The sequence below is a fragment of the Pezoporus occidentalis genome, unplaced genomic scaffold (assembly GCF_034315485.1).
Source record: "Pezoporus occidentalis ecotype Australia unplaced genomic scaffold, CSIRO_AGI_Poc_V1 ctg253, whole genome shotgun sequence".
NCBI lineage: Eukaryota > Metazoa > Chordata > Aves > Psittaciformes > Psittacidae > Pezoporus > Pezoporus occidentalis.
The window spans coordinates 151,358-177,498 of NW_026914426.1; the positions used below are offsets into that span (position 1 = coordinate 151,358).

General features: G+C 47.8%; 3 protein-coding genes across 11 annotated transcripts in view; 1 reads left to right on the forward strand and 2 right to left on the reverse strand.

Annotated features, from left to right (window-relative positions):
- The window catches only part of TEX14 (testis expressed 14, intercellular bridge forming factor), a 30,056-nt gene extending 24,619 nt beyond the window's left edge, over positions 1 to 5,437 (forward strand). For 3 of the 7 annotated variants that reach the window (XM_062623453.1, XM_062623448.1, XM_062623449.1), the window contains 6 exons: positions 223 to 271; positions 731 to 802; positions 1,589 to 1,666; positions 3,174 to 3,288; positions 3,482 to 3,577; positions 4,546 to 5,437. In XM_062623453.1, coding sequence (XP_062479437.1) covers positions 223 to 271; positions 731 to 802; positions 1,589 to 1,666; positions 3,174 to 3,288; positions 3,482 to 3,577; positions 4,546 to 4,657 — 522 coding nt within the window. In that variant the 3' untranslated portion in view covers positions 4,658 to 5,437. Of the gene's footprint in view, positions 1 to 222; positions 272 to 730; positions 803 to 1,588; positions 1,667 to 3,173; positions 3,289 to 3,481; positions 3,578 to 4,545 lie in introns of those variants that run through there. The other 4 variants (XM_062623451.1, XM_062623450.1, XM_062623452.1 and 1 more) reach the window with 4 other exon arrangements.
- Positions 5,438 to 8,914: 3,477 nt separating this feature from the next.
- Positions 8,915 to 11,079, reverse strand: LOC134166122 (pinopsin-like). The gene is given in 6 exon segments (XM_062623455.1): positions 8,915 to 8,981; positions 8,983 to 9,230; positions 9,449 to 9,594; positions 10,111 to 10,293; positions 10,624 to 10,996; positions 10,999 to 11,079. Coding segments are annotated over 6 exon segments (1,098 nt in total).
- A 2,699-nt stretch (positions 11,080 to 13,778) lies between these two features.
- The window catches only part of DOC2B (double C2 domain beta), a 36,631-nt gene continuing 24,268 nt past the window's right edge, over positions 13,779 to 26,141 (reverse strand). For 2 of the 3 annotated variants that reach the window (XM_062623479.1, XM_062623478.1), the window contains exons 6-10: positions 19,319 to 19,445; positions 18,978 to 19,135; positions 16,907 to 16,988; positions 16,691 to 16,787; positions 13,843 to 16,071 (exon numbers count right to left, since the gene is read on the reverse strand). In XM_062623479.1, coding sequence (XP_062479463.1) covers positions 15,935 to 16,071; positions 16,691 to 16,787; positions 16,907 to 16,988; positions 18,978 to 19,135; positions 19,319 to 19,445 — 601 coding nt within the window. In that variant the 3' untranslated portion in view covers positions 13,843 to 15,934. Of the gene's footprint in view, positions 16,072 to 16,690; positions 16,788 to 16,906; positions 16,989 to 18,977; positions 19,136 to 19,318; positions 19,446 to 26,141 lie in introns of all 3 variants that reach the window. The other variant, XM_062623480.1, reaches the window with a different exon arrangement.

Genomic DNA, 26,141 nt, shown 5'->3' on the forward strand with positions numbered 1-26,141 from the left:
CAACCTCCCTGGGGAACCCATTCCAGTGCCTCAACACCCTAATAGGAAAGAATTTCCTCCTTATATCCAATCTAAACTTCCCCTGTTTAAGTTTTAATCCGTTACCCCTTGTCCTGTCACTACAGTCCCTAATGAAGAGTCCCTCCCCAGCATCCCTATAGGCCCCCTTCAGATACTGGAAGGCTGCTATGAGGTCTCCACACAGCCTCCTCTTCTCCACAGGATGGGTTGCCAGTTCCCTCATCCTTGAGAGGAACCAGAAAGGCATCTGGTAAGTGTCTTAACTCAGCCCAAATGGAAAGATCAATAAACAGAGAAACAGCTTTGAAAAATTTGTGCAGTTTTACTCCCTCTTCTTTTTTCTATCTCTGGTGTCAATTTTTATAGGGATGATGCAGTAGTTGCACACAACTGTGTATTGCTAGTGCTAATTAGGTTGTGGATTTTGTGTTTGCACCTGCAGACTAAGAACTCTGGCTTCCAGTCAACCTACATTTAAAGTGTAAATATTACTAGCCTAAAACTTGCAATACAGGATTGAGAACTGAATGTGCAAGTCTAGCTCTAAAGGATTTTTTCATTTATGAAATTATTAAAGGATAAAAAGTGAATGAGCCAGACTCATGCAGGTTGATAAATATGTCAGCAAGATGCTGTCATAATGTAAGCCTGTATCACAGTTATTAAGGATTAATCACTGCTAATTAACTAGACTCTTTTTCTATCTCAGCACTCTCACAGGCATCTAACCACTTCACTGATGAGCTGCCTCCACCAGCCCAAGAGCTGCTGGATGAAATTGGTAAGAGGTACTTCACCCAAAATGGTATGAGGCTTGCCAGCTGTGTTCAATCAGGATTTATCCCAAGTCATTCACTGCTAAAATACACAAGAGCTTCCAAATTAGTTGCAGTCAGGTCAATGATTAGGAGATTAGGCATCAACAACGTAAGTAACTGGCAGTTCTCTAAGTTAGTCCCTGAACTGTCTGCATTTCACCTAATGGTTACTTGCTGATGAAGACAGCAGCCAGTCTGTTGAGTCAAGATGTAATTTAACACTGGAACTGAATTTTGTGTAGACCTTTTCAAAGGTGTCCTGGAGCACTGCATGTTCTCCATTAAAATGAATACAAGCCAGGCAGCTGCATCCCTCGGGTATTTTTGCGGAGTTTAGTCTCAGTGATTTACGTTTCTTCTTGTAATCACATACATCTTCAGACAGAACACAGCGTGAAAACACCGCGTTGTTTTTACTGGTGTGTGTTACCGAAGAATTTGCTTTGGTTATTCAGTTACAAACCAGACATTGGGATAATTAAATGTATATAGCTCCTATGCTCTTTGAGAAATATGGTACCTACATTCTAATCTTTTTAGTTCCTTATTCACCAAAACAAAGACATGTGAAGACTGGCATCAAGTGAATAAATGATAGAGACAATTTTTAGGATAAGTACATGAACTAACTATAGATTATGTAAAGATTTTCATCTGGGTTTGGATGGATAACGTAATATGGTACTTTACATTGTGTAATGTCAATTTAGAAAGAGTAGATGAATAAGGAAATGTGCTGGTTTTAACAGAATATTTAAAGCTGCAAGATTCCGTTGCTCAAGACTTCGAAGAAAATGGGTTGTATGATTGTGGAGTGCAAATAAATGGTTAGTTGATAATAGTCCTGAAGTAGAGATTGCAAATGGAAAATCACTTTTGCATTGCTGCAGAATTGCTCTGGATGCTTGTCCCTGTATGTTCAACTATATGATAAATTTCAGTTATTAGCACTTTTTTGTGTGTGTGTATTTGTAGTTCAGCAGAAATTTAAGAGGATTCTCCCTTTCTCAGTAAGGTTATATGCAGTGGTTTTGCAAATAGTAACTCCTCCACCAGTGTTTGCTGTCTTTCTCTGTATAGCCTCTCTCTAAAGTCTAAAGGGTTCTGGTGTGGAAGGCTTGCTGGTTTGAGCTACTGGAATTAATCTTCTACTTTTATTATGGCACTGTAACATATGCTGTGTTCAAACAGAAGTGATGAAACCCACAGAAGTATAGATGGTGGGCAGCTGATGTAAGAGAGAACTGAGGTTTCCATTGTGAAAGGGTGGTTCAGTTGAGGAAGTGGCCAGTGCACACTTGTGGTTCTTATTCACCATAATGAAATAATGCCTCTGATCTCATAGTGTAAGAAAATAGCATCCACTGGGGTAATCAGTATTATATTTCCTGTTCTTTTACAAAGATACCAAAGATAGCAGTCATGAATCTCTGCTTTCTGAACTGCAAATAGTAATAAGTGAGAATAATTTTCAGATGTACAGCAAGTAATGTCAGAGGAGCAGAAAACCTAAATCTTCACAGGCTCTGCATTTCTTTCCAATGAGTCACAAAGGGAAGAGCAGTTTAAAAAATAGACAAAAAAGGAAAAAAAAGAAGGCAGAACATGAGTTAGTCTGTAAAAAAGCTAAATAGCATAGTCACTTGAGAACGACACTGGCACTTGTTTGTGTTATCCTACAGCTTTGTTAGATCTTTTCCCAAAGGATAGAAGCTACTGAGTTTATTCATAGGAATATCTTGGTTTTAGGTGGTAAGGAATGCAGCAGCCTGTATTGCTTGCCATTCTATCGCTGTGGTTTTGTTGTATTTGCATAAAGTGCAGCTATTTCAGACTCCATTTTTGTGACAGCCTACTGCTTCCTGCTTATCATAGCTTAGCAGAAGGTGGCTGAATATATTCACATGCTGTAGGGAACAGAACTTACTGAGATAATTCTTGGGGGTATCACTGGATTTTGCTAAGCAGGGTAACAAAGCTAACATCCACAGGTTTTCTTTTGATTTTTCTCCCATATCTGGGATTGTAAAGGGAAAGATTAAAGATTAATTTCTACATGTATTTTTCATTTTAGTATGAAGCAAGCTGTTCAGTCCTGTGAATCTAAAAATGTGTTGCAGTAAAATATTTATCTAGGTCTTGCTACTGGCCACCTTTGACTACAGAGAATGTGAATTTGCTTAACTGGTAGAAAATCAGATGGCTGAGGAAAGAGTAGTTGGGAGGCAGACAACTGGAAGCTTCCCAAGTATAGTAAATGAAAACACATTTTAATTTCTTTATTATCTTCCTTCATACCTTTGATATTAAAATATTTCTGTTTATGTGTAATAGTTCCCAATCAAATTCAAATGGAAGACAGAGAGTCAAAAGAAGAATCTGAGAGAAATGAAGGAGATCATAGTTTATGGACTAAGGAGTCATTTAATCTATCGGAGGAAACAGAAAGGTATGGAGAAAAGGATAAAGCATGTTTGGCTTTGAGTCACAAAGATTTAGAGTAATGGTTTCATATATTTTAACAAGATTTATTGCTTAGAGGAAGCTAACTTTTTTAAGAACCCTGGTAATTATGACTGTTGTCTTTTAAAATGTGTAGCATTAAACTTGCCAGCATCCATTTACAATATTTTACTCAACAGGGCTCACTCTAGTCTTGATGGTATTTTAGAAAGGATGATCCGTGCAGTTCCTGGGGATGAGGAGATCCAAGAACAACCTCACGAACATGCTCTTTGGTTTGATTTTTTTCTTTTGTTCATAAGTTTATTCTATGTTCTGTGTACAGACCTATGCAGGACTTGCCCATAAGAAAATGGGCTGTCACTCCTTAGAGAGTAGTGTGTCAGGGGACTTGCCTGGAGACAGCAATCTGAATCTTCCATACTAAATTAAGAGGGAAATGAATGTTTTGTTAATATAATTTCCTGTAGGTGGAAAGCAAATACTTCAGTAGGCTTGGAAGGCAGTGCATAGTCGTCACAGAAATCAGAGATAATCTGACAAAATTGTAGATTTTTTTGAGATGGAGAAGAATGTAAGTAAACAGAATCATGAAAGCTCTTTAGAAAAGACTTTAAGGAAGAGTTTGAGAAGATGGTTATACTGTCATGGCAATATAGGAGGAAACAAAGAAAACGGCAGAAGTCCCATATACATCACTTTGAGGAAAAGATTCATAGTCTAAATAACTTTTTTTCCTCGTAGCACCAAAGATCAGAGCCTAGAAACTGAACGCCAGTGAATAGTCATAAATCATGCCTAACATATATTACTAAGGAACACAAGATATTCTTGTGTTTGCATCAGGAATTGTTGTTGTTACTAAACACAGAAGGCAAATGTCATGATAACCAGGAGGATCTTGCCAACCAGGCAGGCTGATCCCTGCAGTGTATATACTGCTGTGTTCATAAATGGCTCGATCCAAAGCCTATTCCCACTTGTAGTTAGACTACATTTACTCAATGCTGTTACATTCAAAATCATTAGAGTCTGCATATGTAAAACTACAGCACATCTGTAGTCTCAGAGAGGAGAGGCAGATTTTTGGGGGTTGAAGGGGGCAGATGTCCAGTATAGGTCAGGGTAAAAATAAAAAGGCATCTGATACCTCCAGAGGCTTCTGGTTTAGTGCTCTGTATTCATCCTGTCTAAAAGCAAGTATAAAAAATTGGGATCATACACAATATTTCTGTCATTCAAGGGCTGCAAGTCTGCAAGATCCAGAAGATGATGGAAAAAAGGAGGGAGCTGGGGCCGCAGGCAGAGCACCAGGAAGCTGTGCAGGGAGTTCAGAAGGTCCTCTTCATCTGTAAAAGCTACTGGATGCTGTGCTGGGCAGTATCACGTTTATTATATTGTTAGCACTCAATTTGTGGAGCTTGCACAGGCTAAGCTTTTGCTTTGCTTGATTTCTGGGTACTGTTTCTACCCTGTGGTTTTAAAGGAGAGGAAGCTGCTCTAGGCTTAAGTTGTCCAGAGGAAATTTTCCAGTTTTGAGGGGCAGTTGAGACTGACAGCATTGTGGACCATTCACTGGGGTTGCAGAGTATCTCTCTGCACAGTATTAGCATGATGACTCTATTTTCTGTCAGCCTTCTGGTGTGTGTTTTCCCTTGTTCATTAAATTTAACAAGGTAGTTTATTGTTTTTTCTTAGTGCTTTTTTGATCTAGTGTTGAACTGATTTGACTGATTAAGGGGATTAATTGCTGTGCAAAAAGCTAATGAGAAAAAGGTGGAGTATGAGAAGATCTGGTTAGTATTACAAAATACTTGTTGTTTAATTAAACCACACTCCTCGTAAAGGCCTCATCCAAAAAACCACCAAAGTCCCTGCATATAATTGAGGTTTGGATCTGGATTTTAATGAGTACAGCAACTTTATAGTTAATTTTTCTTGTGATAAATGCTGTTGAGGTGCAAGAGGTGTGATGACTGTCCCTGTCCCAGTCTACCTGACCATGGGATCACAGCTGCCTTTAGCTGGGTGTACAGCATCTTGCCTTTCCATTCGTGTTTGTGTAGGGAAATGCTGCCTACCTGTAAGTGTTGGTCAGAGTTGTTAAACCAAATTAATAAAAGTTTCTAAGGTTATTGTGCTGCCATGTGGTTCTTTTTCTGTTTTTGGGGGGGGTTGGCTTTGAGTGTTTTCTGGGGAGTCTGGGGTTTTTTCACTGGTTGTTAACTATGTTTCCCATCACCAGACTGTTTGTTAAACTAGATACTGACAGAGCTACTCCCAGGGAAGATGCTGCAGACTGGCAGACCTGGGGGAGCTTTCTTCAGAAGAAATCAAGAAAAAATAGATGTTCCATCTATTTAGTGGTGGTGTGGTAGCGATAGAGCTAGAGCAGAAACAGCAGCAAAAGGAGGCTGCAGTTTGAGTTCTGCCCCTCAAGTTAACAGCAGTGCCAGTGCATGGAAAATGGGGTTCATTTTTTGGGCATTACATCATTCTGTCCAGGCCAAAGTTTAATATTTTCTAACCTGGGCTTCTGTCAACTGCAGGTACCTGGTTTTCCCTGTGAGTTCTGTATCCTTGCTGCAGGCAGAAGAACTTCATTTTCTTGATATAAGCTGCTGAAAGAAGATCCTACTTCACATTGGCCTGGGGCTGTGCAGAGCATTGTGCTGTAAGCAGCAGAGTCATGACAAATGCATGCAAAAGTGAAATCACTAATTTATTGTATTATTGTGTCCTTAGTGGCTTGTGACACATAACTGATAAGCAGGCATTCCCTCTCACTTTGGGCATTCTCTGTCACTTTGGGCAGTGTTTTGTTATCTTTCCTGAACTTGCTTAGTGAAATAAAAAGAAATTAAAACTTGAAGGGCTGCAGCAGTGTGGCAGTGGAGCAAGCACACATGCATTTCTATATCCATGTAACTGTATTACTTTGGTTTTCAACATGTAAAAATCTCCTTAGCTTCTAGCATTTATTTGTCTGTTTTATCTGTCAGCCCAAATGGTGAGCGGATGGTGAACTATTTCACTATCTTTTTTTAATCTTAATGTGGAGAATTTTTATTTCTGTTGGCAGAGAGCCTTTCCACTAGTCCCATAGCCTGCCTGCTCTCCTTATCGAGACCAGAATGCAGCAGCTAGCGACTACAGTTTTTCAGCTGCTTGTACTTTCCCAGATTTAAGTTTAACATGAATGTAATTCATCCTAATAACATAAAGCATGGACACAAAAGCTGTAATTAACAGGAACAATTAAACAAGGACCAGCAAAAGACAGCAGAGGAGATCAGAGGGGGCCCATGTAATGGTGCTTTGGGGCTTCATAGAGAATGAAAGCCAATTAATTAAATTAAAAACAGTGAAGCTGAGCTGGTCTAATTCCTCTCTGAGCTGCTTGGTGTGTAGGAAAGAAGCAGAGGAAGGTGAGGAGACAGGGCTGGGGGTGAGGATGTGTGTCCAGTCCCCCTGCACCCAGGATGGAGGCACTTGCAGAAGCCTTGAAATCAGTTTGAGGAAGACAAGAAGAAAAATGTCCATTCTCTAAGCAGCTGTCTTCCAGCTTCCTTGTACCTGCTGTTGTACTGGTCTCCATTGGGGGAGTTCTGTTTTGTTCTTGTTTTGGAGCAGAGAACCTCAGAGAAAAAAACAAATTGGCCTCCCAAATCTCATGGTTATCTCTGCTAGCCCAAATTGCTGCTCTGACTGCTTGTTAGCAGCTTGCAGGCTGCATGCTAGTGAGGCAATTAAGCGAGGTGAGGAACAACTTCCAGCATTGCTTCCCTCTACCTCCTTCATGGGTTTGCTGCAACAGCAAAAGCTGTGGAAGATGGTGGGAGGAGGAGTGGGGTGAAGTGTGTGTTGGGATCATGTGCAATAGAAACAAAACTGCAGAGCGGAGCATGAACCTTTAAATCATCTTGTGACTGGATCAGTCTCATTTTGAAAGCAGAATCAAAATTTGAAAGATGATTTACTATGAAGGCAGACAAGCTGTTGATGGAGTTTTTAAAGGTAGAGTGATTTGATAAAACAGTCTTGGGGAATTGCTGTCTGTGGTATTGTCTAGACCTGGAGCTTAGAAGCCATGCCCATAGGCTCCTAAATCACATGAATTGCCTTGCAGTCCAGAAGTGTAACTGCAGCTGCTGTGGGTAAACATTGTGTGCTGAGGTTCAAGATCAGGCGTGGAGCCCCATGGAGGGTTTTTGTCTTTTATTTGTTTCTCGCAGGCTGTGGCATATTTTACTTTCTGATAATGTCCTGGCGTTCTGGCAGCAGTAGTTCTGCTGTGCCTTGTCCTTAGAGCCTGTTTCAGCTTGTGCTTTTACCCTTGCTGGAAAATCAGTGGATTTAAGACCTTATTGCCTTAAATATGTTAAAAAAAAACCAAAACAACAAAACCCATCTCTGTGCTTTTGAGCTGGTTTCCTTGCCATCAGTTACCACAGCCTATGTGGCACTTGCCACACGAGACACAGTGCCAGCTGTAGTAGCAGGAAGCTGTTTGCTGTCGCACCCTCTATCAGCCAATAAAGCCTGTGACCTTGTCCATATTCATTAATGTTTATTAACACAGTCTGCACCTAAACATACCTGCTGGGTTTGTGCTAGCTTCCCAGCGTGACCTCAGACGTCAGTGTGGGATCGGGCAATGCAAACAGGGCTCAGTCTGTCTAAGGACGGTGAACATGACCGCTTTGGAGGTGGTATCACAGCTGGACCATGTTCAACTTCCCTCCGGGCCGGAACAGCCACCTGGGATGTTTTGCATCGAGTTAAAATTACTGTGCTTTGTTTTGTTCTTAAAAGACTCTGCTGCCCCAGGTGAGGGGCTGCAGGGGTGTTTCCCTGGGAGAGCAAAGGAAGTTTGCAGTTCAAGCCATGACGGGGTGGCTCCTGTCCCACAAGAGGACAACATCATGTGTGTCAGGGCAGCATCAGGTTGCGGGGACCTCTCTAACCTCCAAGAGCCACCCATCTCCTGGGCATGGGGAGCAGCGACACCACAGGGCCCTTCTCTGCCCGTGCTGGACGAGGCTGAGCCCAGAGCTGACGTTGGTGCGGGCAGGGTCTGGCAGCAGTTAGACGGGGGGGCACGGGGTCACCTTATTCCGCAGCCTGCCTGCAGCAGCGCCTGCATGGGGGCCGGGGGCAGCAAGAGTTCTTCCCTTGCCCCCAGGGTGGGCTCCGCAGCAGAGTGTTGTCAGCAGGCAGCTCTGAAACTGGGCAGGAGGGGACAGGTTATGTGTCGTGGCAGAAGGCTGGTGTCCACCTCGAGACCTGGGGGCAGAGGCTGAGGGGTGGACACTTTGGTGTAGTTTGGGTGAGATCTGCATCAATTTCCAGCCCACCTCCTTGCAGGTCCTGGCAGTTCATTGACAATAAAAGTTTCATTCTGTTTGCCTTGTCTGTTCAATGAGCAGTTTGTGATCTAAAATTAAGTTGTCCGACCCCATAAAATCATGGAAGCAGAAAATGAGCTCTCCTTTGGGCTCAGAGGCTGCTCCCTCCTTTTGCATTTTATTCCCCCAAACCTTGCAGCTTATACAGCAACTCCCAGAGCCTGCATCTACGCTTCCAGGTAAGATAGATGGTTCCTCCGTATTTTATGAGGCCATTAAGTTGCTCTCCAGAAGCCCCAGTGAAGCCGTGGTTTCATTAGTGAATGATTTTCTCTCTCACCTGTTTGTTCATGAAGACGTAAATGATTGGGTTGTAAACCGTGGCTGTCTTGGAGAAGTAGGAGGGCAGGGATGCGAGAGCTGGCTGGATAGTGATGTCTGTGTTGGTGGCCACCACCAGGGCAAACGTGGTGTAAGGCAGCCAGCAGATGAGGAAGGCCATCACCATCACGATCACCATGCGCGTCACCTCCCTCTCTGCCTGCTGCGTTGTGTCTGATTCCTGCTGCTGCGCCGCAGCCTGTGGGGAGTTGGGAAGAGAGATGCCCATTAACAACTTCCAACAGCATTTCCATCCCTCAGGCACTCTGACATCAGCACCAGGAGATGGCTGCTCTGGTGACTGTCACAAAAACCTGATGTGAGGTTCATGATCCCATGGCTACATGGGGTGATGTAGCCTTACCGTCAGTTTTGTGACCAGAAAACCATTAACTCGCCTGTACTGGCCGTACTTACTGCCCGCAGGGTCATCAGCAGGTTGGCATAGGAGAAGAGGATCAGGCTGAGGGGCATCACAAAGCAGGTGACAAACAAGGCCAAGATGTAGCTGTTGTTGTTGCTGCCACCGGTGTACCAGTTGGGCCCACAAGAGGTTCTCAGACCTGGAACAAGTAAGTTTTGAATCAAGCCTAAACTGGTCATGGGCTTGGACAGGGTCTCAGTAACAGCCTCCAAAACAGCAACCACCAGCACTGCCCCCTTGTATCGATGCTGCTCAAGCACCTCTGGCTTTTCCATCCCCAGTGACTTGGAGATCAGCCACCACTTTTGCTGGCTGGCTGCTTGCTGTGTCAGAGGAGAGTGATGTGTTGTGATGTACAGTGTTATGCCGAGCCTCTCCGCAAGCAGATTTGGGCTGGGTGTGTGCTGGGTGCTGCTCGATGTGCACCAGCAGCCAGAGCAGCCCGTGGCTCCAATGGCCATCAGACATGGAAGAACAATTTATTGTGTCAAGCAGTGGGTAACTGCTGAAGAACAACCTCTGAGAGAGGATCGTTGACTGCGCAAGCAGTGGTGTTAAATTCTAAGTACCAGCACAGACACTCTCCAACTACTCCATTCTTGAGAACTGTATGCAAGAGGGCAACGCTTTGGGGTCTGCAGCACATCTCCCCTACCTTCGGGCACATAGCTGCTCCAGCCCATGAGCGGTGGGGTCGTCCAGAGCAGTGACCAGCTCCACGTGAAGGCGCAGCCGCTGATGGCGTGCCGGTGCTGGAGCCGGAAATCTCCCAGGGGTCTGCAGACCACAATGTACCGCTCGAAGGCCAGGATGGCCAAGGACCACAGCCCCACAATACCTGGGAGAGAAGGAGGGTTGGCTTGGGAGCAGGCTCTCTTACTGCTCTGCTGCCTGTGCTGGGACGTGGCAGACAATGATTAAGAGCTGTTGAAGTCATAACAAGAAGTCAGATGGGTTTTGTTATGACAGGGGCAGCTGGGAGGCTGTTTCACCCTTAAAAATGAAGTTGGCAATTGCGTGTCAGTGGTACATCGTGGTTACAACCAGTTTCTCCACTGGAATGTCCCTGACAAAGGTTTTGTGCAGTGAAACATTCCCCAGAGCTTCTTTACTAAACACAACAGCCCCAACCAAAGACCAAGACAGGTCTTGAGGTTTGTGCCCTTACCTGTCAGGGAGACCATGAAGCCCTCCAGCTCACACAGCCGTTTGCCGAACACAAAGAAGCCGTTGATGTTGTTGGAGAAGCTGACGGAGCTGCCACAGAGCGTCACCAGCAGGTTGGCCACGGCCAGGTTCACCAGGATGTAGTTCAGGGGCGACCGGAGCTTCTTGTAGCTGATGGAAACCACGATGACCAAGGTGTTCACAACCGAGGCAAAGACCACAACGAAGCCCATCAGCACGGCCACCAACAGGTACATGCTCCGTGGGGCCTGGTAGGGCCACTGGGGGCCGTCGAAAGGCCCCGGGGTCCTGTTATCTGGGGGCTCCTGCGAGCTGTTGGAGTACATGGGTCTTCTGGAGCAGTAGCACCGGTGCCCCTTATGCAGGTGACCCTCCCCAAATGCAAAGCCTCTTTATAAAGCAGGAGGGGCTGACGCACCCCAGAGGAGCTTTGCATTGAAATACCTTAAGCTTTTATTTAATCTGAAGGGTTTGGCCTCCCACCCCCCCTTTTATAATCAGCTCTTTATTCTGGAGGGGATAAAAGGTGACTTAAAACCTGATGACTGAATAGTGCATCATTTAATTGAGTAAATAGATTGGTTTGCCTGCTGCTTCCCAGCTGCCTTCCCCATTAAGATGACCCCTGCCCAGCCCTGCATGGCCTCAGCGAGGTGCGGGGTGTTGGGATGGAGGCAGAAGCTCCCCTTTTGCTTGAGAAAAGGAGCAAAGGAAAATCCCAGCCAAGCACATTGGCTCCTGAGGGCGGCCAGCCGGCTACTGCCAACAGCCACGTGCTGGCCCTGGTCTGGTTCAGCTGCTTCAGTTACAAATATACATGATAAACATACATTAAATATAGTAATATACCAAATAACATATTTTAAAACTAAATATAGGTCCTATATAATATATATTACATATTTATAATATTATCTAGAAGAATTAGTGTGTATGTATGCCTATACATTCATACATGAATGTATTTGGATGGAGCATGCAAGGAAGATCATGAGCAAGCATGCTGCCTGTAACTGTGCGTCATACATATATAATATATAATACAGACTACCTATATAATATGTAGAATACACTTACATAACCTATTAAGTAAAAATCTGTTATACACATAGATATGCATATCTATATCAGATATACATATAGGCTTATATAGGTATATCAGGTATACACATAGACATACACGTTTATATGTACTGCATACATATAAACATACAGAGTATATATATAATACATATTTTATTACGTTATAAAGAGTGCATATATATGCATGCTTTCATAGGTATGTACACCTTTGAATATAGCTACCTGTATCTGTAACTATATATGATACTTAAATTCACATATATATTTTTATATAGAGTATTAGATATATACAGTATATATTTTATATAGTAGATGTAGCATATAAACAGACACATATACACATATATAGCTATGTAAATATTTATATTTTTTATACACATGCATAAAATAATATACAACAATGCATGTCCATACATACATGGATACATATATAGCTTGTATACATGTATGTAGAGTTCTATATACACATAAAGTATACACTACAGTATATACACATACACTATATGATATAGTGTATACTTTTATATTAATAATTTCTGTATTATAGTTATACATTTTATACACACACATATAAATTACATATTTCTATGCATATAATAATTATATAGCATTCACTTTCTATAGAAAAATTACTATAGAAAGTGAATTTATATACTTATATATATAGTTATATAGCTAGCTATGTATAGTTGTACACTGACAGACACCCCTGACACCCACCCCACTCCCCCCCTCCCCGGCCGCACATCCCTGGGTGGCCACAGCCCCATGCAAGGCTTTGGTCCCCTGAGCCCATTAAATGGGGTTGATGCATTAACGCTGTGTGTGGGGCTGGACTCTTCCTGGGCTGCTGCAGGCTGGGGCCAATACAGATCATGTAGCACCAACCCAGTGCCCAGCTTGAGATGGGAGCCTTGGTCCTTAGCTGCTGTCACTGCCCTGACACGCACCACACGTGCATGTGTCCAGGGATGCTCAGCCTGGCTCTGGATCCTGTCCCACTGCTGCTCCTGCAGAGACAAGCATGTAATTAATTAACTCATTCATGTGAACTGTGGTCAGTTCTGGGCTCCTCAGCACAAAAAGGACAAGGAGCGACTGGCAGGGTCCAGTGGAGGCCACAAGGATGATCAGGGGTGTGGAGCATCTCTCTTACAAGGAGAGATTGCAGCAGATGGGCTTTAGTCTATAGAAGAGCAGAGAGAGAGGGGATCTCATTAATGCAGATCAATATCTCAAAGGCAGGTGGCAGGGGGATGGGGCCAGACTCTTTTCAGTGGCGCCCAGCAACCGGATGAGGTGCAATGGCCATAAGCTAAAGCACATGCATGAGGATACAGGTATATATAGTATGTGCATATAGATATATATATTTGTATTGCTTTAGGGAGTGGATATATATGTAAAGAGTGAGCGTGTGTGTGTGTTTTCATTTCAATGCAACAGTCTTGGTCAAGGAGCAGTGATGATGAAGGTGGATGTGAAGAGCTAACATCATCAGGGCATCCCAAGGGAAATAACAGCCTCCAAGGAGGGGATTGCCTTAAGCACTGATAAGCAGCCTGGCCCGAGTATTAACCTCTGCAAATATACATTCAATCAACCCAAAACTATAGTGGGGAAAACAGACATTACAGGAGGCAGTTGGAGCACGCGGCACCCTCCCAGAACAGGGAGGTGTCTCTGCACCTTCACCCTGGGGAGCACAGTCACAGTGTCCAAGATGGCAAAAATCCATGTGGAGACTGCCCCGGCCCAGCCACGGGCACCACATGGGGCATCTCCAATGCCCTTCTGCTGCTGCTGCTGAGCAGGCCCCTGGGTGCTGTGAAGTTAATGGGAACTTCAGAAAGACCTGGGGTTTTTTTGGTTTTATAATCCTGTCTTGACTGATTTCCCTCACCCTCCACTGCCAGCCCTTATGGTCCCTGTGCAAGCTCACAGCACCAAAGCAGAGCAGGGTCCTGGTGGAAGTAGGGGACATGGGACCCACACTGTTATAGTGTCTTCTGTGGTGTTTTTTCAGCAGCAAAAGGTTGCAAAGTGGAGGATAAAGCCCAGCAACACCTGATGCTCTGGTTTAAAACTATCTCCTGCTCCCCCTGAGTCCTTGCTGGGGCCCAGATCCTCTTCATCTCGTGTCTCTGGGTCACTCAATGCTCCATCTGCGATGCCCCAAGCTCACACACCATGATAGCAACATGGGGAGATTCAAAAGCTACAGCACCAGCACTAACCTTTTTTATTTTCCCTTTTTATTTTGGGTTCTCATTATAAATATTAACAAATCTGACAAAAAGTACACAGATAGATAATACTGAAATACAAAAGTCTTTTAGGATGCAGGTAAGGACAGTTTCTGCAGCCTTCACATGGTAGCAAAACATTGGTATCAAACATTTCACAAGGCCTGGCATGACAACCACCACTGCATGCAGCTGGGACGGACGGACGGATGTCCGCTTAGAAAAGACTGGGATACAAAGTGAAGGGACCCACACACACATCATGTCCTACTCTACTTCGGTTTCATAGCAAGATGAGCTAAAACAAATGATGGATTGAAAGTAACTTCACCAGAAAAGGGAGGCACAGCCGACATGGTGCTCCTGTGGCTCTCCTGGAAGCTCAAACCCAAGGCAGGTTTTAAGGTGCTGGACCAGTGACAGACTGAGAGGATTATTGGGAACATCCTACTTGACACGCTGCCGGCATTCAAACAAAATCCATGCATATCTGGAGAGTATATTACAAATATTAAGGTATTAAAAAAAAACCCTATGAATGTTGGTCCCCCCCATATCAAACAAGGTGTAACACGATCGTCACTTTGGAAAGGAGACCTAGGTTTCCAGAGATCCAATTGCTCTCCAAAGAAAGAAGTTGGCAACACACACACACACACACACAGAGCTACAGGGCTCAGAAGCTGTAGGTAATTGAGACTGATGGGCAAACAGCAGCTCTTCCTAAGAAATCATGGTTTAAAGGCTTCATAACTTGCTGGCAAGGTGCAGCATTTCACAGACAGTTTTAGCTCATCCCACCATGTACCAGCTCTTGTGCAAATGTGACAAAGCGGTGTTTGCACGAGAGCCAGAGCCTGATGGGATGAGGATGCAGGGACTGGCCAGCGTGGGTCATGGAGGATGAGAGCTGGGATATATTATGATAATATTATTATACTGTTACTGTGCTGTACACAGAAATTTGGTCTGGAAGCTGTTTGAGGCAGAAAATAGACCAACGAATGGCTGTGCTGGAGCTGAGCATCTCCACAAACATGAACACTGCTCAGCCCCGTGGCTCAGCTCACACCAGCAGCTCACAGTGCAAAGTGCCTTGGTTGGATTTTAGGTAATGGCATGAATTGGAAAAGGCAGAATAAGGGAAAAGTGATAGAAAAACTTAGCTTGAAAGCCAGCTTTGCTGGAAGAACAGCCGTGCTGGAGCATGGCTCCGGGGGGAAGGCATGGTTTCATTAGGAGAGCGGCTGCTTCCCCTCTTTTGCCTGATCCTGGGACTGAGAGAGGGAAGCCATAGTCTGCACAGCACTGCCAGCTTTCTGGCTGCCTTCACGTGGGTTACTGGAGAGGACGAGCACAACATTCCTGGAAGGAAAGCAAACAGTCTTCTAGGTTACCAGAGGACACAATCATTCAAATGGAGGAGCTTTAAATGCATAAAAGACTGTTTAGGCCCAAATCACAGAGACTGACAAACCACCAGAAATATGGCACAATTGCCTTGAGAAAACAGTACCAGTTTTAGAGACACCTTTTGATCATATTAGATACATGAATGGAAATGATGCATTCATTCCTGCCACTGAATTACAAGGCAGCGAGAAGGTAATTCTGTAGAGCAGAGAGTTAGGAGAGGAGTCACAACTGCAGTGCATGCAGGCGTGTGGTGTCCATGTGCACGTGTGTGTGTGTGTGCATGCGTGTGCATGCTCATGAGTGTGTGTCAGGGTGCAAAGAGGCATTCTGGAAAAGCCTTAGGGGACGGGACCTGCTGAGCAGAGCAAACCACTGCTGCCCTGCTCCCTGGGAAGGGATTCCCTGCAGCCAGGCCGTGGCATGGGGTGTCCTGCTCTGCCGGCTGCCCCGGTACCACGATCCCCCGTATCCAAAGCCATAAAGGAGTGGAGTCCAAAGGCTGTGGCCGGCAGAGCCGTGCTGGCCCTGGAAGCAGCCCCGTGGTGCTCAGTCGCTGAGGACGGCCCCCGGCAGCTCATTCGTTAGCGTGTGCCAGCGCTCGATTTTCTTGTCCTTGTTTTTCAGGCAGTCGAACCAGTGCTTCAGCCGCTCACCCTTGGCGTTAATGCCCAACACAACTCCACCTTGAGAGACAGACACAGAGAGAGGGAGAGGTGGAGGTGACCATCAGCCCTGTGAGGGATGCTGAGGGATGCAGGATGGAGCCAGGTCACACAGCTGCTCTCACAGCATCCGATGCCACAACCTGATGTGACACACGGGCAATCACAGCCTGGCTTCCCCAGCGCCTCATGGCTGTGGTCTGGGACCTGCTTGTGCTTGTGCCAAGGATTCATTGCAATTGCAGTGGCTGTCAGAGACATTGGGCACTTGTTAGCAATAAATCACAGTGACCAGTAACAAAATCACACGAAGCCTAGATACCCAAATAGAGATAAATGAAACCTCCCCTTAAACCTGTTTTTTACTCAGAAGATCTGAAAACAGAAGGGAGAGGGGGATGCGTCTTCTCCCTGATTGGGTGCTGCTTGTGAAGCAATGAGCAGTGGGGCTGGCTGTGGGAGAGGAGGCTCAGGTGCAAGAGTGGGATAAAAGCAGAAGAGAAACCCAGCAAGAATGAATGTGGGATGGAGAACAAGCCAGGTGGCTGGAGAAGTGCAGGAAAGCAGCAGATGAAACAAGAGAGCCACAGAAGGTGAAGATAAAAAGAGGCTAAGGAAGCCTCTGGAGTGCCCCACTCACCTATGAAATCATTTGATTTCCCAATATCATAGTCCCACACTGTGACTTCCAAGGTCTTTTTTGCCAGGTCCCCATGCTTTATTTCATAGCAAAACTCCTGTTGGGGAGCAGAGACAGAGTCAGAAGGAACCAGGGGGCTGGGTTGGTTTTTTTTAACCCCTTTTAAGTCTGAGGACTGAGAAAGCCCCTGGCTTTCACCAACCATCAAAACCCCACCTCATTGAACTCGGGGTTCAGCGTCTTCTTCTTCACCGCCGTCTTATGCTTTGATTTCTTGTCCTCATCTGGTTTCAAGTAACTGCAACGAAACCAATGCACTGTCACACACAGCTCCTGTGCCTGCTCCCAGCAAGGAAGGGCTGTGGGCCCCCCCCCTGCAGCCCAGGTACACATGGGGGCAACCTCTGGCTGTGGAACAAGCTCCTGAGCAGAGGCAGGGTGAGATGGGGCACTGAGCCCCCCAAACCTGCAGCTCCCTCCTCCCCTACCTGCCAAGATGCTGGAGATGGCTGGAAGGAAGCAGCATTTCCCCACGTTAGCACAAGACCGTCAGAGCTGCCATCAGAGAGCACCGATTATCCCATCTCCAGTCCCTAGGGGACACTGGCACTGCACACATGCTCCCAGCTCCCAAACCCAAACACTTCCAGCCCAGATTAGTCCAGATTTGGGACTGTGTGACCAGTCTGCTCATCCAGAGCCTTGCCAGGAGACAAAGGCCACAGGCAGGTGTGTAGGAGGGAGCAGGAGCAAGTGCAGTGGCTGCAGCTTTGTCCACAGTTGTTACCTGCAGATATTTAGCAGCACAGCAGCAGCGTCAGAAAGCAAAGGAGATTAAAGTGTCATCAAGCAGACAGGGCACCTGAAATCTGTGCCATCATTCTTTTGTGCTGGTGCTGCTCCTTTAAACATCAGTTCTACTTCCTCGTTACACTTTCCAGATCTTGCTCATAATTAAAAAATTAGGGCTTGTACCAAGAAGCATCACTTGTCTATATCTGCTCTGATTAAAGCCCCGCAGATACAGTCTACTGCAGACAGCACAAGGGGCACCTACAAAACAATTGTACAACAACTGTAATTCTGTTAGTTCAGAGATTGAGCCTCCAATGAGCATTTAAAAAAGCAAGAGTGGATTTTTAGGCAAACACCTCCACTTTAAAGAACAATTCAATAGGAAGGTGAAAGCGTGCTGCTGATAAACTTCCTTACAGGCCTCCCGGGTGCAGTTTATCCCAGGAGCTCTGCCTAAACAAATGTCACCTCTGAAAGTGCCAAAGTCTGGGTCAGCGCTGGGGGAGCACAAGGGCATGGGATGGGCCCAGGGGTGCTGCCGGCCCTTCCTCACCATGACCCCCTGCTTTGCAGAGAGTGAGTTTGAAAAATGCTGTGCCAAAAAAAACCAGGAGCTGTGTGGCTGCAGGGCTCTGAGTCAGCAAACCACCATCTTCCTCAGCATCCCTTAATAGCCCCAGGATGACACCACCTTCCCTGAATCACTTGGGCGAGGCTGAGTTCCAGCAGCCCCTTACAGTCATTTAAATGTCTTTTCTTTTTGTTTAATAACGCTGGTATTTTTCCAGTCATTCACATTGGAGAGGGACCTGTAAATGTGCCCTCAGCTCTGCTAACCAGACCCTGGAGCCACCGGAGCCATGGGCTGCACCTAAAGTGCTATCTGAGCTAATCACACACACACACACACACACACACACACACACACACACACACACACAATGTAGTTAGAGCCTTTCCATGGATGATGCTGGCTTCCAAGAGTGAAAAAGCTGTGGATAACCCTGGGAAAGAAGACAAAGGTGCTCACAGCTGCTGGTGAGGTCCAGGACCATCGCCACAGGCACTGTCCTGCTCAGGGAGAGCCCAACCCCATGCTGACAGATGAGACCCACCACTGGCTGGGCTGGGGCCATGCAATCAGCAAAGCCCAACCATACCTGTCTGCCTTGGGCTACCCACTCTGCCCCTGCCACAGACCCTCTCCCAAGTGCCATGGGCAGTGCTGAGACTGCCACGGGGCACCACGGCCACCATCAGCTGGCAGGGACAATGTGCTGCCCCAGCAGGGCCACACAGCACCGGGCAGCTCCTGCACACATGGAGCTTTGGAGCACTGTGAAACAATCACTGGGCAGTAACACGCTCCAGATGAATGCAAGCTCATTGCTCATTGCTCTCCTAATGAGCTCAAGTAGTTTCCACTGCAGAGAGAGACCAGAGGGGAGAGCACAGCCTCACCGGGACTGGCACGGCACGGAGCAGCACTCACATCTTGACGTAGGGGTCGGAGTAGCCATTGGCGTCCATGGCAGCGAGGTGGGCGCAGCGGATGATGCCCACCAGCAGCCCCTGCTTCTGTGAGCTGTACTTGAGGGAGATGAGGATCCGACCGCGCTCCTCCAGCGACTTGTCCTCTGTTTTATCTATCTGGGGAGGGAATGCACGCAGTCTGGGGGCTGCTCCAGGACAGCACAGCCGGACACCCACCTCCCCACCACGAGGGATGCTCTGCCCATCCCTGATCACGTTTGAGGAGTCAAACTAACCCACTCTCCAACGCGCCACAGGGCCCACGCTGGGGAATGCTGGTCTGATCCCCACCACACTCACCGGCAGCTGCTTCTCCAGGCAGATGCTGAAGTTTTTGGTCTGGTTGGGCTTTAGTTTCTTCAGCGGGATCCGCGTCTCTCCAATGAACTCGTTGTGGCGGAACTTGTCCTCATCGCAGACCGAGATGCTGCAACAAGCATGGGGTGAGCGGGGCTGCTGGGGAGAAGGGAGGCGATGGCATGGGGCAAGGGGCTGCCCTGGCACGTCCCCCAGTGAGGGGAGGATTTCAAGGCCACCGTTCCCCAGGCCAGTGACTGCACCTCCTTCGTAGGCAGCTGGAGGACATAAATCTGCTGCTACAGCCTCGCCAGAGCAGCTCATGATGTTTAAATGTGACACCCAATGTCTTGGTCTGCTTCACCTCCACAGCAGAAACCTGAGGCTGCCGGGATGGATTATGGGCAAGGTCTGGGGAAGCAGGGGGATGAGAGAGAGAGGCTGCATCACACCATGTCTCACAGCTCCTTCACAGAGTCACAAACGCAGAGCCACCTGCACAACCCAGCCGGGTCCCACAGCCATCTCTCATGCTCAGACCCCGTCCTGGCCAGGGCTTCTGCACCCTTCGGGATGGCTGTTGCCCTGCAGGCACTGGGCTCCTCCAGGGAGATGCTCACAAACCCTGAACATCACAACCTGCAGTGCTGCAGTTGCTGAGCCTAACACACCCCAGCCCAGGCACTGTCAGAAAAGCAACCCAGTGCCTCAAGCATCCTCATGGCTCTTCCATTATCAAAGTCATCAGTGACTAAAGCAAAACTCATCTGAGCTACCACCAGCCAGGCTGCATCCTGCCTGGCTGTGGAGGCTCTTCCTAAACCCACTCTTGAACTACAGGGCCAGGAGAAGCATGATTCCCAGCAGGGCTCCCTCTCTTCTGACCTGAGGAGTTCCTGAGCATGTCTCAGGGTGTGCCCTGGTCCTGGGGATCTGGCTGTCCAGGCTGGGACACAGAGGGGGTCTTCCACCTCCTCTTCCACCATGCAGACATGGGATCTGCAGACCCAGCACTGCAGAAGGCATCACACCTCGGCCAAGTGCAGCTCCCCCAGCCCCGCCGGGGTCCTGCACCCTGTGACGACAGCTACATCCGATGCTGAGTGAAGGCTGTTTTCCATGCAAAAGCTATAAATGCCTTTCCCTGAGCTGGCAGCTAATGAGTCATTTCTCTGCTGCTTCCCAGCCCATTCGCAGCATCAGGAGAGACAACAGAAGAGCAGTTAGTGCTTGCAGGAAGACTCTGCTCGCAGCTCCTAAAATCCCAGAGAGGGTTCAGGAGGGTGGTGGCTGCCTTGTGAGGGACTGGCCATCCCCCAGCAGTGCTGCTGGAACTGGAAACAGGGAAAGCCATCCCATCCCCACCAAAGGAAACATCCGGCATCCCTACAAGAACCACGCAGGGACCATCAGTACTCTACACCCATAAAGGAAAGGGGCTTCCCTTCCCTTTCCTCCTTTCCCCCCACTTTAAAAAAATCTTCTTACAGTCTCTTCTCATCCTTTTGCTGCCTGATTTTTTCTTTCTTTTATCCACTCCTGTTGGTGCCCGTTTCTCATGGGCAGCACTTCTGCTGCAGAGACCATGCTCCACCTTGCTGGGTTCCAACAAACAGGACCTATTTGGGAAGGGCTAAAAGTAATTAAAGATAGTGACCTGCTATTCCACCTCAGAGTAACTAATTGCACCCCGTGCTTCTGGCCTGTGCAGTGCCTGGATGGTTTACCCATGGATGGTTTATCTGTAGATGCCACTCTCCTGGTCACAAGTGAATAACCAGGTGGCAAGGGAGGCATGGGAATGGCTCAGTCACACAGCACAAGGACCATTAGGGCGACAGAGTGGCACAGGAAGGGGGGTTGGCAAAAAGTAATCCAATTGGGAAGATGGGGAATGCTGCTCTGCAGAAAACCATAGCTGGATGCAGCGTTACTATAGATACCTGCAAAAAAAAAAAAATCCTCACCCCACCACAACAGTAAAATCTTTGAAGAGAATCTCAAAAGCAGGCACAATATTTCCCATTTCCCTTCCTCCTCCCGCCTCTCTTTTAAAGAACAAAACCAAAAAAGGAGCAGCAGGAGCTCCAGACAAGCAGCAGCATCTGCCAGGCGTGTGCAACCCCACGCCCATCTGGCCAAGGCTCTGGGGAGGAGAAGCAAGCGTGCAGCGATCGAAGCAGAGGAGAGGAGCGTGGTCCTCACCAGGAGCTGGCAGCCCGGGGTCTGTTTTCACACCCGGCCGTTGCAGAGCGGTGTGGTCTCCTGCATGCTCAGGGGAGGCAGGATTTGGTGCCTGTTTCACCTGGTAAGAACATGAGTAACAAGATCTTCCCCTGACAATGTCTAGATATGCCCAAAAGCACAAGATACCAAATGCAGCGTCCTACTTGATGTGAAGCTCCAGAACCACCCAGGACGAGTGGAAGCCCAGGAAGGAAATGACTGGAAAACTTCAGCAGTGGTGACAAGGAAAGCATCTCCGGTGTCACACCAGGAGAAGCTGGAGAGCCCCACCGAGCCCTATTTCACTGCCCATGGGGCCATGGGAACCCACTTGCTCCCACCTTACCAAGCAGCTCTGAGAACACCAGCTCCTGTACAGCATGCTACAGCTCATGCAAGCCCCTGCGTGCCCTCCCCAGGGATGACTCCTGTGCCTCTGCACCACAGAGCCCTCCTTCAGCAGCAGCAGGGCACAAGAACACCCCACAGCTGCCCAAGCTGCATCCCACTGAAGGCAACACACATCACTGGGGTGTTGGCCACCCCCTTTGTCCCTACTGATGTCCCCAGCTAGTTAAGGTGTTTGCACAGACCCGAGTCCCTTGGGAGGCACACCTGCAAGACCTGGGAACTGCTGCTGTCTTCAAGCAGCTGGTGACACTGCCAGGTCTCTCCCATTTTCTTTCTGGCATCTCTGGCCACCTCTCAGGTGGGTCCCCTCTTTGTATGGTGACCAGAGGGGATTCAGACACAGTTTCATGTCAGCCCACCCAGTCCCTCTCCCTGGCTGCAGCTCATCTTCTCCAGGTGGGATTTTTAAGGTGGGTAGACTGGTGGTGCACCAGTGATGGAAGTGAGGGCAGAGAGCTGAGTCCGATGAGCAGGCAGCTCCGGCCCCAGCCCTCCCTCTGCAATTACACCAGCTTGAACTTTATTACAAGAAACTGATGTGATGGAATTTTATGCCTTGGATTAGAAAGTCAGCTCCATAACAAGCACCAAGAGGTGTCTTTGGCGGCCACACTCACCTGCCATCCTGATCCCTGTAACTCAAACATCACCCCTCCCTCATCTCTTTTTATTAATCCCTACCCCTTGAGCTCAGCTTTTGATTTGACAGCTTCCACTGAGGGGTCCCCACCTTTAAGTTTAAGGGCTGTGAAAACCACCTTGGAAGAAAACTAAGCAGCAAGTGAACAATCGCTGCTCACTAAACTTATTCTCCCTCCTACTCACCCTGGGCTCCTGGGTTACAGCCCTGACTCACGCACAGCTCAAGCAACCCCGCTCCATTGACTCACGACTCGTCCTCACACACACATTCCTCCGGCCTCTTTCCCATTGTGGAAGAAGGAAAACAGGGGTCAATGAGGACCCTCCTCTACAATGCACATGCATGTAATAGGCACCAGAGTGTGCAGACAAATCTCCTGTAGCTAAGATCCTGAACAGTCCCTATAGCAACTTGGGAGGCTCTCAACGGAGGAGCAGATGTGCAGGTGATGCCTGCTTGGCTTAAGGACAGACAGTGCCTGGTAAGAGAAGAGAAAAAGGCAGAGTCCTGGGACCATCCAGCTTTCCTAAAGCAAAAGGAGTATCCAGTGCTGGGCTCCATCACAAAATGCCTCAAAGTCTGAGCATAGCAACCACAGTAAAAGTTAGATGAAATTAGGAGTGTGCCTGCAGTTCTGGAGCAAAGCTTATTCAGCACTTCTGGAGTAAAGCAATTTGGGACCCCAAATCTCTAAGTGTCTGCAGTATGCCTATTAGACCTGATCAAATACTATTTCCTGAATAATATATTTAATGAGTCATGATGTTTGTCAAACACATGATTAAACAAATAATTCCTGGCATTCGTGAGCTAGCTGAGTATGATATGAATAATGCATCACTTTGCCAATATATCTGGATATGAATAATTGTATCCAATATCTGTCCAGCTCTGATATTTATTATGAATACAATCTATTTATTGCACATTACATGTATTATTTAAACGTAGGCGAGCGTATTCTGCCTATTCCAATTTCCCCTGTAGCATTTCTCTGCCTCCCCCTGTCATGCACCCTGGCTTCCCACCACCAGAGACTGCTGCGGCACAGCTGCAGATGGGGAGAAACGGTGCCTGCAAACAGGGACTGGAAGCGGGGACTGCAGGGTGGGATTTCCCCCTGGAGCAAACCGGGAACCTGCTCTCAGTCACGGCCATCCCAGCCCTCCGAGTCCAGCATCTTTTGAGCGGCTCTGAATTTCCCTTCTCTCAGGATGGTGGGTGGTTTCGTTGCTATTAAGCCTTGGGCTAGACTCAAGGATATTTAATTCAATGAATGGATGAGACCTTTCAAGATCCTCCCACCTACTGTGTTTCATGAAATCTGAAGTATCTGGTGTTTTTTGAGGGGGTTGATTCATTAACAAAATCCTGCTTGACAGCGCAATTAGCTGGGCAGCCTTCACCTCTCCTTCTCCCTTGGGGGTGGCTCTCCTTGGGAGATGAACCCCAATGGTCCCAGGGCTTGGGTCTGTCACAGCAAAGTCACTCGACCAGCTTCGATGAGGCCACATGGGGATGAGAGGCAGCCTGCCGGGGCATGGCATGGGGCTGGGGGTCTCGGGCAAGAGGGATCCATTACTCTGCTCTCCAGGAGGCAGGGGATGCCCCTACTCTGGCCCCTGCAATGAGGTGAATGCCACTCATCCCCCCAGGAGGGCTGCAGGCACCAGCAGAGAGCCCTGTGCCAGCACTGCCCCACCAACCCGTGCTGGACACAGCCCACCAAGTGCCCAGGTGGACAGGGAAGATTTTTGGGTGCTTTTCCAGCTTTGCTGCTGCACCACGTGCTCTGCAGGTGGCAGGGAGGCAAAGGCTGGCGGCAGCTTTGATCTCCACCGTTATTTTCACATTAAAGAGACTTTGCAAATCGCGTTCCCTGCCCCTCCATGAATCTCAGCACCGAGGAGGCACCCGGGGAACAATCACCTCCCAGACCGAGGATAGCATCACTCATGCTCTTTCAACTACCCACAGCTGCCTTGCAGGAGCCTTGCCTGATTAGCACAAGGAAAGCCAGCGTCCCTGCAGCTTTGAAGTCCTCTTTTCCTGGCAGAGAAGGAGATACTTTGCCAAAATGATGGGCAGGCAAAGTGAAGCACCGAAGGCAGGACGATACACAGCATGGGAGATGCTTCCTACAGGAAGTGGCACCCACCACAAGGGTGAAGGGCCATTGCCACTGGTGTTATGGAGAGGCTCATAGAAGAGAAACAGCTCAACCCACAAATAAAAGAGTCCTTGCTGAGCCCCAGTCACCAGAGACCCCAGCCCATCCTCAGGTAAAGCAGAGATCCCTCCCCTGAGGAGGTGCAACATCTCCCAGCCTTGTGTCCTTCTACTCCATTCAGTACCTGGTGTCTGAGAAGTAGAAAATCCAAGCAAGGAATTCAAATAAAAAATGGATTTTTCTACCTTGCGTCTGGTTTGCGAGAAGTCTGATCTCATCTAAACCTGCCTCAGGATAAGTAAAATCTCCTTTGCCAATATCTTCAACCTCAAAGATGGAGAAAAGAAAAGAGGGGGTTGGGGAATTGCTCCTAAAGAAAACGAAGAGCAGTTGAATTTTAGGCCCCGGCTCCCCCATGCAAGATAAGAAATGGAGCCACAGTGCTCAGAAGCTTTGTTTTAGAACAGGAATTTCCTGGGCCATAGACAAGAGCTTGAAATCCCACCTGAAATTCTGCCAAACCCACTGGGCAGAGCAGCTGAACACAGGCCCATTGCCCAAGGGCAGGCTGGGAAGAAGCACCAAATTCATGGAAGGACACAGGGCCACCCCACAGCAGGAGAGGAGATGGCCCACAGGATAGGTGACAGCCCCGCAGCAGAGGTGATGCCTGGGAAACCTTCTCTACCCAGAAGTTTGCTTCTTTAATTCTCCGGAATCTTTACCAGGCAAAACCAAAGCCAGAAGCCCCAGCCCCATGGCAAGTTCCACTTCACAAACCTCTCTACTTCTCTGCTCACGCAACCTCCCCAGGGAGACAGCAGAGCCTCCCTAAGCCTCTTCCAGCCCCGTCTTGAGCCTCATTAGTGCTGGGGTGGTGGGGCTTGGGGCTCCCACACTTCTGGCAGGGACTGGGCTGTGCTAAATCCCATAGGACAGAACCCACTCCATCTGAATGTAGTGCCAGACCCCAGCACTACACTTGGAGGTGAGGTGGGTATCCGCATGGTCCCCGTGGCCATGTCATCATGGGGTTCACCACCTCCATGGGGAGGTGCTTCAGCAAATCCCACTGACTAGCTGCAAATGCCAATGAATCAGAATCCTGCTTGGATATTCCTCTCCATATGGAGAGTATTTTGATCCTTAATTATCACCTAATTCACTGGGGTTAGCTGCTGGCAAGGAAACCTCAGCTGCAAAGTGCAGAGCACTGGAGAGCCTGGGAACCCCCTGCAAAGAGGCAGCTCCAATGGGTGTGAAGGCACGAGATGGACGGATGGCTCTGATGGCACAAAGAGATGCCAAACCACAGATCTGTGAGAAATCTCCTCACAGATGGGGAGGCTACCCCTGTATGAGCAGATGAGGCTTCA